General features: G+C 29.7%; 1 protein-coding gene across 1 annotated transcript in view; it reads left to right on the forward strand.

Annotated features, from left to right (window-relative positions):
* The window catches only part of LOC149877590 (uncharacterized), a 375,375-nt gene extending 368,980 nt beyond the window's left edge, over positions 1-6,395 (forward strand). Inside the window, exon 5 of the mRNA XM_090073792.1 lies at positions 2,400-6,395. Within this exon, the coding sequence (XP_089929918.1) occupies positions 2,400-5,575 (3,176 nt within the window). The 3' untranslated portion in view covers positions 5,576-6,395. The remainder of the gene's footprint in view (positions 1-2,399) is intronic.
* The last annotated feature ends 11,140 nt before the right edge of the window (positions 6,396-17,535 follow it).

A 17,535-nucleotide genomic window follows, 5' to 3' on the forward strand; every position in this document is an offset into this window, starting at 1 on the left:
TAAATAATTTACCGCGGGGTGTTTCGGCAAGTATACCTTTTATTATATATATATATATATATATATATATATATATATATATATATATATATATATATATATATATATATATATATATATGTATGTATTATGTATGTATGTATGTATGTATGTATGTATGTATGTATGTATGTATGTATGTATGTATGTATGTATGTATGTATGTATATATGTATGTATGTATGTATATATATATATATTATATATATATATATATATATATATATATATATATATATATATATATATATATATATATATATATATATATATATATATATATATATAGTAATTTGCCATATATACATATATATGAATAATATATATAGATATATTATACATATATATGTATATATGGCAAAATAATACTATCTTGGTAAATTTAAGGTGGCACACAACTGAAAACAAGTTGTTTTTTTTAGTAATCAAAATTATAATTTTTTTTTTTGATGAGAATAAATTTATATTAAAATGAAATAAAAAACAGCTAATTTTTTTTTTTTAATTTTACTATCCATAATGGCCTAAAATGTGTTGTAAAACACGTGTTTTTAGTAAATCTTTAAAACCTAATAACTTGATTTTGCCTCAACAACTCGAACTAAAATTTTGAGTTATGTAACAAAAAGATTGCTAAGGTATAAATATAACTGTTTGAAATCGCTGTAAATCTCATCTAAATAATCCCAAGAGAGTAATTAGCCGTTTACGTTGCAACAATAGTTTCATATACGTGCGTTACAGGCCTTAAAGGAATTGCATATTATAACTTTTAAATTATATCATTTAGGAAAAGCGCACGAACTTTTATGTAAATTCTATAAAATTTTATAAAGTTCTATAAAATTTTTAAAAAATTCTAAATCTAAAGTTTAAACTTACGTTATGCAAATTTAAAATTAAAAAGTGTTTAAACTGGTGTTGTTATCGACTTAGACTAAATCGACTAAAAGTCGAAATTAGTCGGCTTTGAAAAATCTAAGGAGTCGATGTAATCGACTTTGGATTTTCTACTAATCGACTAAAAGTCGATTTAGTTAAATAGTAGTACTTATCCATGTATTTCTAATATCTTTTTATTTGATTGAACATTATAAATCTTTTTAATTTTATTTTGTTAACTAAAGCAAATATGACTGTTGAATAGAATGTAGTTTTTTCAGAGCCGGAATAAAATATTTACCCCCTTTCCTTTCATATTAAATTAGAAATTAAAATATAGTATCTCCCTCCATCATATTAATTATTGAATGAAGATGCTTTTAAGCATCTTCATTCAATAATTAATAAGTAAAAATTTGAATAGTAAAAATTTTAAAAATTCTACGTTCAAAATTTACAATTTAAATTGTAAACAAAAACACTTAAGTAGCTTTTGGTATAGGTAGGTTTTATTCACTTTGAGAGAGCTAATATTTTATATGAAACATTTCACCGTGTAGACGTAAGTGGTCATTCGCAAATTATGTCACGCAAAAAACTTTTCAGATCCCCCTTCTCCCTTTTTCACAAAATGTCACAAAATATCAAACCCCTATCTTATCCTGAGCATTCTAATCCCTGTAAAAGAACCTTTGGGGTTCTAATCCCTGCAAAAATATTTCGAAACAAATTTTAGAATTTCGAAGGTAAAAAATCGTTTCGGTATTATTTTCAGAATTTCGAAATCGCAAAAACATTTCGAAGCAAATTTTAGAACTTCGAAGGTAAAAAATCGTTTCGGTATTATTTTCAGAATTTCGAAATTGCAAAAACATTTCGAAGCAAATTTTAGAATTTCGAAGGTAAAAAATCGTTTCGGCATTATTTTCAGAATTTATCGCAAAAACATTTCGAAGCAAATTTTAGAATTTCGAAGGTAAAAAATTGTTTCATTAATATTTTTAGAATTTCGAAATCGCAAAAATATTTCGAAACAAATTTGACAATTTCGAAATGAAAAAATCGTTTCGATGCAAAATTAATCAGTTTGAAATTATTTCGAACTTACCGAAACAAAAATAGAGTTTCGAAAACTTTTTTTTTTATCGAAAATTTTGCTTCCGTGAAGAACCTTAGTTTGTAGCATATTTACTTGAATAGCCTGTCTGAAGAGTGTTTTTAGCTAATTACTATTTGAAAAAGGTTTTGATACGTGCATTGACTGTCAGAAACGTTTGCGTATGTTTTACATTCTTAAGCATTTTACATTTTAACGACACTTTTCCATAAAGTTGTCAAGAGTTAACATTTAATGAAAAAATTAATACTATATATATATATATATATATATATATATATATATATATATATATATATATATATATATATATATATATATATATATATATATATATATATATAATCAATTTATATTTCAGAACTAACATCTCGAAAATCAATATTTGGCATCGTTCCACCAATAAAAGCATTCTTTTCGCGTGACGATGAACTTCATCAAATTCACAAATATGTTTACCAAAAAAACGAATTAGATAAATCAATCACGGTTTTAACTGGAATGTCTGGAGTAGGAAAAACTCAGCTCGCTAGAAAGTATGCAGCGATTTACAACAATTGTTTTGAAAGTGTTGTATGGGTGGATGCAGCATTAGACAAAATACAAATCTCCATTACTAATATTTATCATGTATTAGGGTTAAGCGTAAAAGATTCTCTAGACGACGCCTTTGACTTTGAAGTAGTTTCTAGAAAAATTGATAACGACGAATTCGATATTAATGTAATCGCAAAAAAAGTACATAACTATTTTGAAAGAGAAAAAACGTTATACGTTTTCGACAATGTGGATGACAATGGTAGCGTAAAGTATTTTGAAAAATACGTGTCTACTAAACCAAACGCATTTACTTTGGTCACATCGCAATCGAAAACATTTTCTGCTAATGTTCATCAAGTCCAAATCAATCCTTTCTCGCAACGAGATGCTCTTCTTTTCATGAAGAGAAATATTAAAACAAACGATGACGAAAAACTAAAAGAAATAACCGAAGTGCTAAGATATCATCCGTTCGCCATTAATCAAGCTATTCTCTATATAAACAATAACAACATCTCTTTGCAAGAATACTTAGATCTTTTTCAATCAAATCCCGCCAAAATACTTGATGAGGTCTTACACACCGAGGTAGAAACAAAGTCTGCAATAACATCAATCAACATAGTATTAAATAAAATAGAAGCATCGAATGAAAAATCTCTAGAAATTTTACACTATTTATCGTATTGCGACGGTCAAAACATAACTATAGAATTTATTCGTGACATTTCAAAATACTTGAAAATAAACGATGATCATATTATAAATCGGGCAGTTACACTACTACTTAATTATTCCTTACTAGATCAGTTCGATGATGACAAAAACAGGTATGCAATGCATGAAATTACACAGTTAGCGTGCAAATGTTATCAAAATCGTAAACAAATAACAAAAATAATCAACGAAAATATCGTCGATTTTCTAAAATTCCAGTTAGAAGACGTGAAGGATCAAATTGATAATAGAAATCAATTTTATAACCATTTTCTCCGCATGTTTCGTAACAATAAACAAAAAATGTGTGAAGCGTTCCATCAACAGAGTGAGAGTATCCGACGTTTCTTATCAAATAAAGGTTTTTTTCAAGAAGCAATCCACATACTTGATCATATTCAAGACTATAACACGAAATTGTATGGATCTGAGAATGAAATAACTTTAGATACAAAACATAATAGAGCAAGTTGTTTGAATGGTATGGGAAAATATAATGAAGCTTTAGAAACTTATTATCAAGTTGATAAAATACAAACTGATATTCTTGGAATCAATCATCCTTCAGCATTGGCTACAAAAAATAATATAGCAAACTGCTTTAGCAATATGGAAAACTATGATGAAGCTTTAAAAATTTATTATGAAGTTGATAAAATACAAACTGATACTTTAGAAATCAATCATCCTTCAACATTGGCTACAAAAAATAATATAGCAAGCTGTTTGAACAATATGGGAAATTATGATGAAGCTTTAAAAATTTACTATCAAGTTGATAAAATACAAACTGATACTTTAGAAATCAATCATCCTTCAACATTGGCTACAAAAAATAATATAGCAAGCTGTTTGAACAATATGGGAAACTATGATGAAGCCTTAGAAATTTATTATCAAGTTGATAAAATACAAACTGATACTTTAGAAATCAATCATCCTTCAACATTGGCTACAAAAAATAATATAGCAAGCTGTTTGAATGAAATAGGAAAATATAATGAAGCTTTAGAAATTTATTATCAAGTTGATAAATTACAAACTGATATTCTAGGAATCAATCATCCTTCAAGATTGGCTACAAAAAATAATATAGCAAACTGTTTGAATGAAATAGGAAACTATGATGAAGCCTTAGAAATTTATTATCAAGTTGATAAAATACAAACTGATACTTTAGAAATAAATCATCCTTCAACATTGCTTACAAAAAGTAATATAGCAAGCTGTTTGAGTGAAATAGGAAAATATAATGAAGCTTTAGAAATTTATTATCAAGTTGATAAAGTACAAACTGATAGTTTAGGAATCAATCATCCATCAACATTGAATACAAAAATTAATATAGCAAACTGTTTATACAAAATGGGCAAATTTAATAAAGCTTTAGAAATTTATTATCAAGTTGATAAAATACAAACTGATACTTTAGAAATCAATCATCCTTCAACATTGACTACAAAAACTAATATAGCCAGCTGTTTGAATGAAATGGGAAAATATAATGAAGCTTTAGAAATTTATCATCAAGTTGATAAAATACGAACTGATAATTTAGGAATCAATCATCCATCAACATTGAATACAAAAAATATTATAGCAAACTGTTTATACAAAATGTGCAAATATAATGAAGCTTTAGAAATTTATTATCAAGTTGATAAAATACAAATTGATATTTTAGGAATCAATCATCCATTAACAATAGCTACAAAAAATAATATAGCAAACTGCTTGAACAATATGGGAAACTATGATGAAGCTTTAGAAATTTTTTCTAAAATTGAGAAAACACAAATTGTCATTTTAGGAATCAATCATCCATCAACATTGAATACAAAAATTAATATAGCAAACTGTTTGAATGAAATGGGAAAATATAATGAAGCTTTAGAAGTTTATTATCAAGTTGATAAAATTCAAAATGATATTTTAGGAATCAACCATCCATTAACTTTAAATACAGAAAATAGTATCGCAAACTGTTTGAAACGGATGGGAAAGTATGATAAAGCCTTAGAAATTTATTATCAAGTTGATAAAGTACAAACTGATATTTTAGGAATCAATCATCCTTCAACATTGGATACAAAGCATAATATAGCACTTTGTTTGAATGATATGGGAAAATATAATGAAGCTTTAGAAATTTATTATCAAGTTGATAAAATGCAAGTTGATACTCTAGGAATCAGTTATCCATCAAGATTGCGTACAAAAGATAATATTAAAAACCATTTGAAAGATACGGCAAAGTTTAATGAAGTTTTAGAAATTTAATATCGAGTTGATAAGATATAATCTGATGTTTTAGGATTCAAGCATATATCAACATTGAAGTCAAGAATTAATGTTGCAAACAGTTTGAAAGAAATGGGAAAATATATTGAACTTTTAGAAATATATAGTCAAAATGTTAAAATTCAAAGAGATTTTTTAGTAATCAATCATCCTTCAATATTCAATACAAAAACTAATTTAACAAACTGTCTGTTTAAAATGGAAAAGTAATGAAGCTTTAAAAATATATTATCAAGTTGATGAAATGCAAACTGATATTTTTGGAATTAATCATACATTCACATTGAGCATTAAAAACTAAATAATAAACTGCTTTCAAAAATTGGGAAATGATGAAACTACAAAACGTTTTTTAACTTAACATTAAAATACTCAAACCTATCTACAGAGGCTGGGAAAACATAAGGAAACGTTTGAGATTTAGTCTAGCTTTTAGTCTACAGACTCCTTAATTGATACCGGTACCAAAAAGTAGATTTGCTTTATATTTGCCACTTGTTATGTTAAGAATGCTGCTTGTTACTAGTAAAGAATACAAGTTGTTGTTAGAATATTTAGCAGACTTAAAATAAATGGAATCGCACTTTTCATAATTCTGCAGCCAGATGGACTGCAATTAAAATAGATTCAATTGTGAATCAAAGTTAAATACATGGAAACTAGTGCATATATTTTATTCAATATAAAATATACCAGGAATGCGTACCACTAGAAGCGATAGATTCACCAGGTCATGTTCTTGATCTGGTGACTTCATCTCTTCTAATGGTACGTATTCCAAAACAATTACAATCAAAAAGTTCGTGGTGATTTGAGGGTCTACAATGAATTTTGATAATGAATTTTCAGTTTTAACTCACGCTACCGCGGTATAACTTAACAAAGTCCTATGCTTAAAATAAAAGAAACACTTGCGGAAAATAACTTTGTTGTTTTAACTAGATATCTAGTTAGATAAAATAACTAAAATTTCTTCTCTAAATATTTATTTTATGTATACGAAATTTGTCATTTCTTAAATTAGGACTTTCTTAAAGCATAGGACTTTGTTAGGTCATACCACGGTATGAGTTCTGGCGACATGAATTATAAGACCAAATAATTATAATGAATAAAATCAAAGAATCCCTTAAACAATCCACACTCAGTTAAAATATTTTTTAAGTCTGACAATAAATCTTAACTTTTCGAACTTTTGACGGGTTGCGCAACGTCAGCGAATAAAATGTCCGAAATGAAAATCTAATGGAAACATAACGAAATTAATGTTCCCTTACATTTTCATTACATGTTCTATTACATTTTCTTGACTTACTTTAAAAATTTTAGGTACCGCTTTGTCATTTTCATTTTTAAAAGTTTTCTGTCATTTTCATTTCGAACAATTTATTCTCTGACGTTGCGCAACCGCCTGAATCCTTTTGATAATTTGTTTTGATATTTGTTACGATAAGTTAAGATTCATTTATATATATATATATATATATATATATATATATATATATATATATATATATATATATATATATATATATATATATATATATATATACACAAACTAAATCATTAGCTAGGTTCATTTAGCATTACAAAAAGCTTCACGCAACTGCGATCTTCAGATTTTTTTAAACCGTGAAAGATGTAACGACAAAAAAATTTCTTTTGAGTGTCTTCTATGATGGGAACAAAGTTTTTTTATTAAAAAATTGTTTTCATGGCTGCACCTTGATGTAAGCACGCTTTGTTTGCTGAGTAAGCTCAGCTTCGGCGTAATAATTGATACTTTTTCGTCAAGCAAAAATTTCACTACTTATCACCAGGGTAAATAGTTCTGCTTAATTGAGAATATTCCACGTAATGTTAGGCTCTAAACTATTATTTTCACACTCCCATACCAATTTCGAACGTTCAGTGGAGTACTTTCATACAGAAAGGAATTCTAATATTTATACCATCTATCTTTGAAACATTTCTCAGTAAGTCCAATATAATAATGCCCCTTTGATGGTTGATAAGTTTAACATTGCAAATATAAAAAAGGTTTTTTCTCAAGCATTTTCCACTTAGCGTGCAAATAGCTTGTCGGCAATGAGCGGTAATAATTTCTTGATGCTTGAGAGGTAGCTATAACTAACCTCTGCGTTGTTCCGGTTAAAAATTTTGTGAAATTTTTTGGCCTTAAGGAAAGTATTTATTAATTAAACCCAAAAATATCTTTGCTACTTTCTTTTAACGTTCAGTTAATACGGAGGGTTAAACCAAATAACGTTTCGTTTTTAAGATCCTGCATCACGTTTTGGGGTAATTTGATTATAAGAATTTTGTTTTAGAGTTCGCAATGATCGAGAGCGTCTTTATAAAACGGTGCGGCTCAATCAAAAACTTCTTTGTTTGAAGATATTTTACTGATACGGTTAGAATTCATTTTGGGTATCAGTTTAATGATATTTAATGGGTGATTGGAATTGATGTTAACATATACTGTCGCTCACGAAAGTTAGGACAATGGAGACTTTTTCAAAAAAGCAATATTAACATGTAATTACGTTATAGAATTTTTAATTTTATATAAATAAAAATTGCATTTTTTATACATTTTCTATATAATATATATATATATAATATATATATATATATATATATATATATATATATATATATATATATATATATATATATATTATTAGTCATTTTTATGTAATAAAAATTTACAAAAACCATTATAATAAATAAATTTTCGTTTCGTCAAAAAAAACCAACCTTTGATATAATAACAGCTTCAACTTTACTCTGCATTCTTTCAATTAATTTTCTAATTGTTTCTTTCTGAATATTATTCCATTCCTGTTCTATAATGTTTCATAAATGAGATTTTGATGTTGGACATACAGTTCTAATTTTTCTATCCAGTTCACCCCATAGTTACTCAATAGGGTTGAGGTGTTGTCTTTAGGGAGGCCAGGTCATTCCACGTAATACAATTTCAGCTTTTTTTTCATTCTAAATTATTTCTACATGATAATGCAGTATGTTTAAGGTTATTATCATGCATCAGTATAAAATTATCTCCGATTAATCGAAGTCCCGAAGGGATCGCACTCGTTTCCAGGATATCTCTATAATGTTCTTTTCTCATTATACCATCGATTTTACGTAAATCTCCCACTCCATCCAGAGAGAAACAAACCCAAACTGTCACAGAACCTTCACCATGTTTTACTGTTGGAACCAGACTTTGAGTTTGCGTTTTTTCCTCGGTAGATCTTCTAACGTAAACTCTTCGCTTATTTCCGAAAACTTCAAATTTTGACTCATCGGTCCAGAGTACTTGTTTTCATTCATCCATCGTCCAATTTTTATGGAACTGTGCCCAACGGAATCTCTTCTGTCGATTACCTTTTCGTAGATATGGTTTTCGGAAAGTAACACGAGCATGCAAACTAGCTTTTTGCAATCTTCGTTTGATTGTACTGACAGAAACGTTTTTTTCTCGATCACAGTTGAAAATAGCTGTTATTTGTGGAGCAGTTAACATTCGATTACGTTTACTGATAACTTTTATACGTCGGTCACCAGTTTTTGTTGTTATGAGAGAAGGACCTGGACGATTTCTGTCTTCCAAACTTCCAGATTCTCGATATCGACAAATTGCTGCCCTTTTTTCTACACTTATTAACTTACCTTTAGGCATATTTTTTCAATATTTTGAATTTACACTAAAAAAAAAAATTTAATTTTACCTTTGAACTTCTGCACTTGAAATTTTTAAAACACTAACACAAAATACACAATAAAAGATATGCATATAAAAACACAGTAAACAATAGAAATACCTGTTTAATGACAAACTTAAAAGATTTGAATCGATAATGTAAAATACAGGTTCATACGTGAATTTGATATGTTTCTGGGTTCTCTGTTTTTTTTTCATACGTTTTTTTCATACGTTCATACGTGACCTTTAATGTTTCTGAGTTTTCTGTTTATTAATTTAAAATGATAAGACTTTTACTTGCGTGTACAATTTATGTTATTTTAATATATTTACATTTTTCATTTATTTATTAAAATAACTTAATTTAGAATTTTTTATACAAATTTTACATAACTTGATTTATTTTTATATAAACAAAAATTTTACTAATGTAAGTTAATAATTTTATAACGTAGTTACATTTTGATATTGTTCTTTTGAAAAAATATTATTTGTCTTAACTTCCATGAGCGGCAGCGTAGATAAATGATGGACAGAAAAACCATTTTGGAACATTCCTTTTTATGACAGAAAAAATAAAAAATAAATTTTTACGGGAGGTTAACTTGAAGCATTAAATTAAAGTCAGTAGTTTTAAATATTTAATAATAGTTTTATATATTTTTAACATAAATAATTTTAATTGTTTTAAAGTACATAGTCGCAAAGAATTGTTCAATTATTGCATAAAGATTTTCAAAAATATTTTAGACAACAAAGTAGGAATCCAGCTAAAACAATATAGGGCGATAATCCTAGCCGGCACACAACGTAGTATTTACGTTGTATTTATGTTAAAATTGGTGATAATAGTTAAACGTGATTCCCACAGCTTTCTACTATTCGAAATTGTTATAATAAAAACAAAAGCCAGGTTGTTAACACTTTTATAAGACAACTTTTAGACAAAAAATATCATTACTCAAGATGGCGAAAATTAGCGATTTATTGTATATTTTTGTGCTTTCAACTTCAGAGCACTTTACACTGATTTTGAGATCTACATTTTTTTACGATTCTTATTCAGAATAAAATTCTCTATCATTTTCAATCATAAAAATAAAAAGAGGGAGAAAAAGGGAAGAGAAAAAAAAGGGAAAGGGGGAGAAAGAGAAAAGAGGAAAAAGGAGAAAGGGGAAAAAAAAGGAAAGAAGAAAAATAAGGGAAATGGGAGGGGGGACGGGGCAGATAAAAGGGAAGGGTGAAAAAGGGAAAGTGGGGAATAACGGAAGAGGTATAGAGAGGGGGGATGTCGATTAGCACCGTTCAAATGAAATGTTCAAGAGTTTACATTGTCAGGTCTTAGTTCAATTTCATTTGGAATCCAGTCCTCAGATACAGATTCAGGACTACTGAAAAAGTCTCCTGTGGATATCATTGCATTATTTGTTTTGTATATTATATTGCATGTATGTTATTTTAATTTATTTACATTAAAATAGCATAATTTAGAATTTTTTTATACAAATTTTATTTTACTTGATTTACTTTTATATAAACATAAATTTTATAAATGTAAGTAATAATTTTATAACGTAATTACATTTTAATATTATTCTTTTGAAAAAATGTTTTTTGTCCTAACTTCCATAAGCGGCAGTGTACATGGGGTTATCTCCTTGTTTTCTGTGGGTTGAAAAGTGCTGTCAGGAAGATGAAAATTAAGTAAATTGATGATAATCAAGTTTTATACCATAAGCACAAATATTGATAAATATGTAAGTTTCAAATAAAAATCTATTTCTTCGTTTAACATAAAATTTTGTCATAAAAATAACGGAATATTACATATTAACATAAATTTCAAACATAAATATTTTTTAATTTAACAAAACATATTCTTACAATAACTTGTTCTATGTTACCTTTTCTGTTTTTCGTTTTTTAGAATAAATATAATAAAATAAAATAGAAATTCTCAGTAAAACTAAGTACAAGTTTTAATTTAGTTCGTTTAATAGTAGTGAAGAAAAAAAATTTGTTTTCCTGTGCAGAAATCTCAAATTTCAAATAATTAGCATTTGCTGTATAGTTTATGTATCTTTTAGTTCTTAACTACCCAATGTAAATGTAAATCACTGCATATGGAGTAAGCTCTGTGAACGTAACCTTTAAGCATTGCGCTTAAAATTTTTGGATCATGATTTGAGTGAGGTTTAATTTGAATATTCGTATTGGCTTCTTTCCTGTAAACTTTAAACTCGTAATTGCCTTTGGTATTGTTCATTATTGTTACATTGAGGAAGTTCAAAGTTTTATTTTCACTTTCGATTTTGATTGTGTATTGTATTGCAGGATGTTGTTTATTCAAAATAAGTTGGAATTGCTCTGCTTCCTGAATTTTTGAAAACCTGGCATGACTATCATTAACATATCTTAAATAAGATTTTAAATCAAGACGAGGGTTTAATATTTTTGCAATTTTAAAAGTATTTTCTTCGTGGTATTGTAGAAAAGATTCCGCCAGTACAACCATGAACGAAAGACTAATAGGACCGGAATTCTACAATTCATGAATTTCTTCGTTCCACAAGAAAAACAACGGTGTAAACAAAACTCTATCAGCTTTTTCGTTTCTGATATAGTAAGCTTGGTAGAATATTTGTTGGAATCATCTTTATTTAATTGATCTAAAAGAATCGAAGGAGCTTCTTTAAGTGGAATTGATGGATAAAGGTTTACTACATCAAATGAAACTTGGACCTCATTTTTTTCTATATTCCATGAGTTTGCTTTGTTAATCAAGTCTAAAGAATTCTTAAAAAGAAAAATCCTATGAGAATAGTAGTATCAACTATCGGAACTATGGAATATCTAACCACTTAGTGAAGACAATACAACCTGTCTTAAAGAAAAAAAAACACGGCTGAAAAATTCTTTTCATGCCCAAAAGAAATTAACAGGGAGAGAGCAAAAACTCATAAAGTAGAAACAAAGAAATCATGTCATATCATATAGTAAAAATATTTTTCATAGGTTTTTGAATAGGACAAATTTTGTTAATTGCTTCCAATGCTTTTTCCCAGTTTGTCTGTTCGTTCTTTACCCAGATGATAAAGATGTATTTTTGCATAGTTTTCTAAAATAAGTTTAGCCAATTAAATTAAATGGCTATCAGTTATAGCTGAGTCAAACATGAAAAGTTAGTTCATTAAATATTTTTATATTCAAAAATTTAATAATAGATTATGAAATTTTTTTTAAGGTGTTTTTACATGTGCATTTTTATCTTAAACTAGGAGTGATTATCCCTAAATTTTAAGGGATAATTAACATTTAAGGATATAAATTTATATATATTTTTTGATAACATAGGTAATGTTGATAATGTTTGATAACATACATAATGTATAATATCAAAAAACTCTCTTGATTATTTTTAAAGTCGTTTTGAATAACAAGTCAAAAATAATTGACCCAATTATTGAGAGCTGGAATATTTCAAAGAATAATATGTTAGTAAAATAATATATGTATGAAAAAAATCAGATTTTGTATTTAATATTCTTTGTTAAAAGTGACAGTAATAATTGAATTATTGTAAAGTAGCATGTTGAAAGTGACATCTTATTTAATTTGAATTATTGTAAAGGAGCATGTTCAAAATGACATATTATTTAATTATTGTTAGTGGGTTTTGTAATATGTGGCATTTGTAACTTAATTATTGTTATTATTGTTAATGATTAGTTTATTGGTACATGCTCTCCACAGACCTCTTTTTTTATTATATATTCTTTTGGTGGAATAGCTTAGGCACTCTCTTCTACTTTGTACAGCTTAAATACATGCTTTCTCCAAAGCAAAAGGAGCAGTTTTCAATTCTCGAGATTTTACATGGGGTAACTAAGAACTAAAAGGTACATAGATTATACATAAATATTAGTTTAATCGTAAATTGCACTTAAAAAATGTGCTACTTTTGTGGAAACATTCGCCATCCATGCAGTGCTTGTCCTGCTCAAGAAACTATATCACTAATATCAGAAACGACGACACTTTGCAAAAGTTTGTAAATCAAATATATCATTAGCTGTCACCAAATCCGATGATATACTAGCAATGATTAGTGCTGGGACAACTAATTGCCTTTCGTACGCAATTCGGAAGGTGGAAATAAATAGGTGGAACTTTTCTGCATTAATAGATACGGGAAGCTCGGACAACTTTATCAACTAATTCATAGTAGATAATTACCAAATTCCATATACGAAAAGTAGCAGCAGCGTATCGATGGCATCATTATCGCTCTGTACAAAACTCCAAGGCTACTGCAGGATAAATATGATTTTCCAAAACCAAAAGTATGCTAATCTCACCTTGTCAATTTTACCTAACTTATGTGCTGATATTATCCTTGGTCAAGCTTTTATGAAACAGCATAGCAATATAACAATCCCTTTTGGAGGAATATTACCTCCTTTGTCAGTTTGTAGCTTAAAGAAATTGCAAATATCACCTGGAACATTATTTGGAAATCTTTCCAAAGATTTTTGACCAATTGCAACTACATCCCGAAGATTCAGTCACGTTGATAAGCTGTTCATTCAAACCGAAATTAAGAAATTATTAAAGGACGAAATTATTGAGTCAAGTAATTCACCTTTGAGGGCACAAATTGTAGTCACTACAAATGAGCGACACAAAAAACGAATGTGTGTTGATAATTTACAAACTATAAACAAGTTCACTTACCTCGATGCCTATCCTCTACCCAGAATAGAAGATCAAATTAATGAGTTGTCCAAGTACCACTTTTCCAGTACTCTTGATCTTACTAGCGCCTACTTTTAGCTACCACTTCTAATAGAAGACAAGCCATACACATCATTTGAAGTTGATCAATTTACTCGCTCGCCATTCGGTCTAACAAATGCCGTTGCTGTTTTCCAACGGAAAATTGAGGAATTTATTGTTGAGAACTCTTTAAAAAACAACGACGCGTATTTAGATAATATTATGGTAGCAGGAATGACTCAAGCTGAACACAACTCTAATTTAAAGAAATTATACGAAGCAGCGAAGGAAAATAAGCTTACTTTTAACAGTAGCAAAAGTGTAATTTCAGTAAATACAATAAATTTACTTGGCTATATTGTATCTCATAATAGCATAAAGGCAGACCCAGAAAGATTGCAACCCCTACTTAATTTACCTTTACCGCTAAATGGTAAGCTTTACAAAGAGCTGTAAGACTCTTCTCCTACTAAGCAAAGTTTATTTGTAATTATTCTGAAAAAATTCGTCCATTATTACAGTGTCTAACATTCCCACTCAATCAGCAAGCTTCAGACGTTTTTAAACTACTAAAGAACAATATAAGCTGTTTCATATATATTCAATTAGAAGCATCGAGGCAAAATTAAAAACAATAAAATTATGCGATGGTGTACTGAACTTGGTTGCTACAGCTACGACCTAAAGCATCGACCAGGTAAGTATAACCAAGCAGTTGATTGTTTAACACGTTCCTTGTGCTCTGCATTACTGACTCAAAATTTATCAAACAATGAGAGTTCACTTTGTTCTTATATAATTAATATTAAAGTAAAATTAGAAGAGCTTTATAATGCTCTTTGCTACCCAGGCATCACAAGAATGAACCATTTTGTCCGCAGTCGAAACTTACCATACTCCATAGAAGAGATTAAAAGTGTCGTAAACCGGTGCATTACCTCAATTCTACAAACCACCCAGTACTCATCTTATAAAAGTGACTCAACCATTCAAGGGCCTTAACATAGATTTTAAAGGTCCACTTCCAACATCAACTCAAAATTGTTACATTTTTACAATTATTGACGAATACTCACGATTTCTATTTGCTTTTGCTTGCCCTGATACTTCTTCCTCTTCGGTAATAAAGTAGTTTAAGAATATATTCTCTTTATTTGAAATGCCTGCTTATGTTCATTCTGACAGAGGCAGCTCCTTAACATCAGAGGAACTACGTACTTTCCTTCATATTCGAGGCGTTGCAATAAGCAAAACGACACCTTATAATCCCAGAGGAAACGAGGAAGTATGGCGCTTTGACGGAATAATATGGAAATCAGTAACATTAGCTCTCAAATCGAAAAATCTATTAGTCAAAAACTGAGAAATCGTGTTACAAGATGCCTTATATTTAATACGTTCTTTACTCTGTACTGCAATAAATGCAACACCAAAGTAAAGGTTCTGCAATTTTCCATGGAGATCTACAAACGGACAATCTATCCCAACCTGGTTACTAGAACGAGGGAAAATATATGTAAAGAAACACCTTCAATCTAGCAAATACGATCCCCTAGTAGAAGAAGCCAACCTAATAGAAGCAGAACCACAGTACGCTCACTTCAAATATCCAAACAGACGAGAATCTACTGTATCAATTAAAGATTTAACTCCATAAGGAGATAAAAAATCCCCTCATCCTAATCCTGAAAATCCTGACAAAAACCATTCACTCAGAGCTTACCCCACAATTTAATAAACCACTAATTACAGTCAAAGAAAACTTGCTTGATACGGAATCTAAAATAGAAACTCATCCAGAAGTACAACCTAGCCCATTTTCCAGACGTTCTCAACAACACTGGAGAACGACCCAAAGTTATGGATTTGAGGACAACTAATTTTATTGATTGGAAGAATGTTATAAATTATAACTAATTACACTGTACGACAATTTTTAAATTTTTGAAAAAAACAAGAACCAAATTAGGTTATCTTTATTAATTCAGACGTGCTGATTCCAAATATCTAATCAGTTATGCTGTAGCACGTCACAATTTTTTGAAATAAAGATTTAAAGATGTAACGTAAGATGCATTTTTCTATATATATGAATAAGTGTATGAACATGTTTATTATCACTTTTAACACAAATTGTTTACTTGTATTTAGCCTGGCGTTTGAATGCTGCATCGGGTTCATCGCGCTGCAAATTCCAGCAGTAATCTACAAGCATGGCAGGGCTCCACTTTCCCTTGTATCTGCTTTCCATTGTGGCAATACTCTGATGAAAGCGCTCGCCATTTTCATCATATACATCTCCATTGACAGAGAAGAAGGAAAGATGGGAATGAAGAAAGTGGAGCGTCAGCGACATGTTACAACCCAGTTGTTGATAGGATGCAATTAATCTGTCTACCAAATCAGCGTAATTTGATGCAATATGTTTTCCAAGAAATCCCTTGCACACCCGTTTGAATGCATCCCATGCTGCAAGTTCATATTGATCCTTCGTTCCCGAAAACGTTTCATCCAGCATCAGTTCTCGTATTTAGGGCCACACCAAAATGCCTCTTTAATTTTGGCGTCACTGATTTTAGGAAATTTGGTCTGCAAATACTGAAATGCTGGTTTGTCGTGATCTAACGCCTTTACAAACTTTTGAAAGCTATGTGAATATATCACTTATTCTGTTCAGAATAAGTGATATATTCACATAGCTTTCCCTCAGGGTTACCGAATGTGCTATGGGAATGGAAGGCAGCACATTTCCAGTTTGCAGTAATACTGCCATAATACTATAAAGTGATACGTCAATAAAAAAATTCCACATAGATGAATCGTATTGTATTCCTAGATCATCAATTAATCCACTGATGTCATTACAGAAGCAAAGATCTTCATCCATAGAGAAGGATTGCTGCAGTTCCCGTGATCGCTTTCTAAATGACGACATTCTTGCATCACCAGCCAACAGATGCCACTCCTGGAGACGTGAAGCCAGCAATTCACTCTGTTGCTTTGTTAAATACAAATCTCGAACGAGATCTTTCAGGTCAGATCCTGTTATGAAGTGGGGTTTACGCTCTGTATCTTCTGGCAACTCGTAACTATCATCGTCATCAGTATCCTCGTCTGAATCAGAACTGTCCGTGTTTGGGATTTCCGATGGAGGTTCAGGAACAGGGAGTTCAGCCGAATGAGGAACAGGACGAATAGCTGAAGGTAGATTTAGGTACACTATAGCTTTCTTACCCTTAGAATTGCGACCTGATATGTTAACAGAACAGAAATAGCAATCTGAACAATGGTTTTGGGGTTCACGACACACCATTGGCACCCCAAATGTTGGTCCTCCACCAGTACTGTTCGCCCACGAAGATAGTGAACTAGCGCACCTCACACAACATGCATGAGGCGCCCAGTTCTTATCCTGGTCGCCGACTTTGCAACCAAAGTATAGTTCATA

Source organism: Hydra viridissima, unplaced genomic scaffold (genome assembly GCF_058129835.1).
Source record: "Hydra viridissima isolate aposymbiotic clone 2 unplaced genomic scaffold, HvirCarnegie_v1 scaffold_16, whole genome shotgun sequence".
In the NCBI taxonomy this organism is placed as follows: Eukaryota; Metazoa; Cnidaria; class Hydrozoa; order Anthoathecata; family Hydridae; genus Hydra; species Hydra viridissima.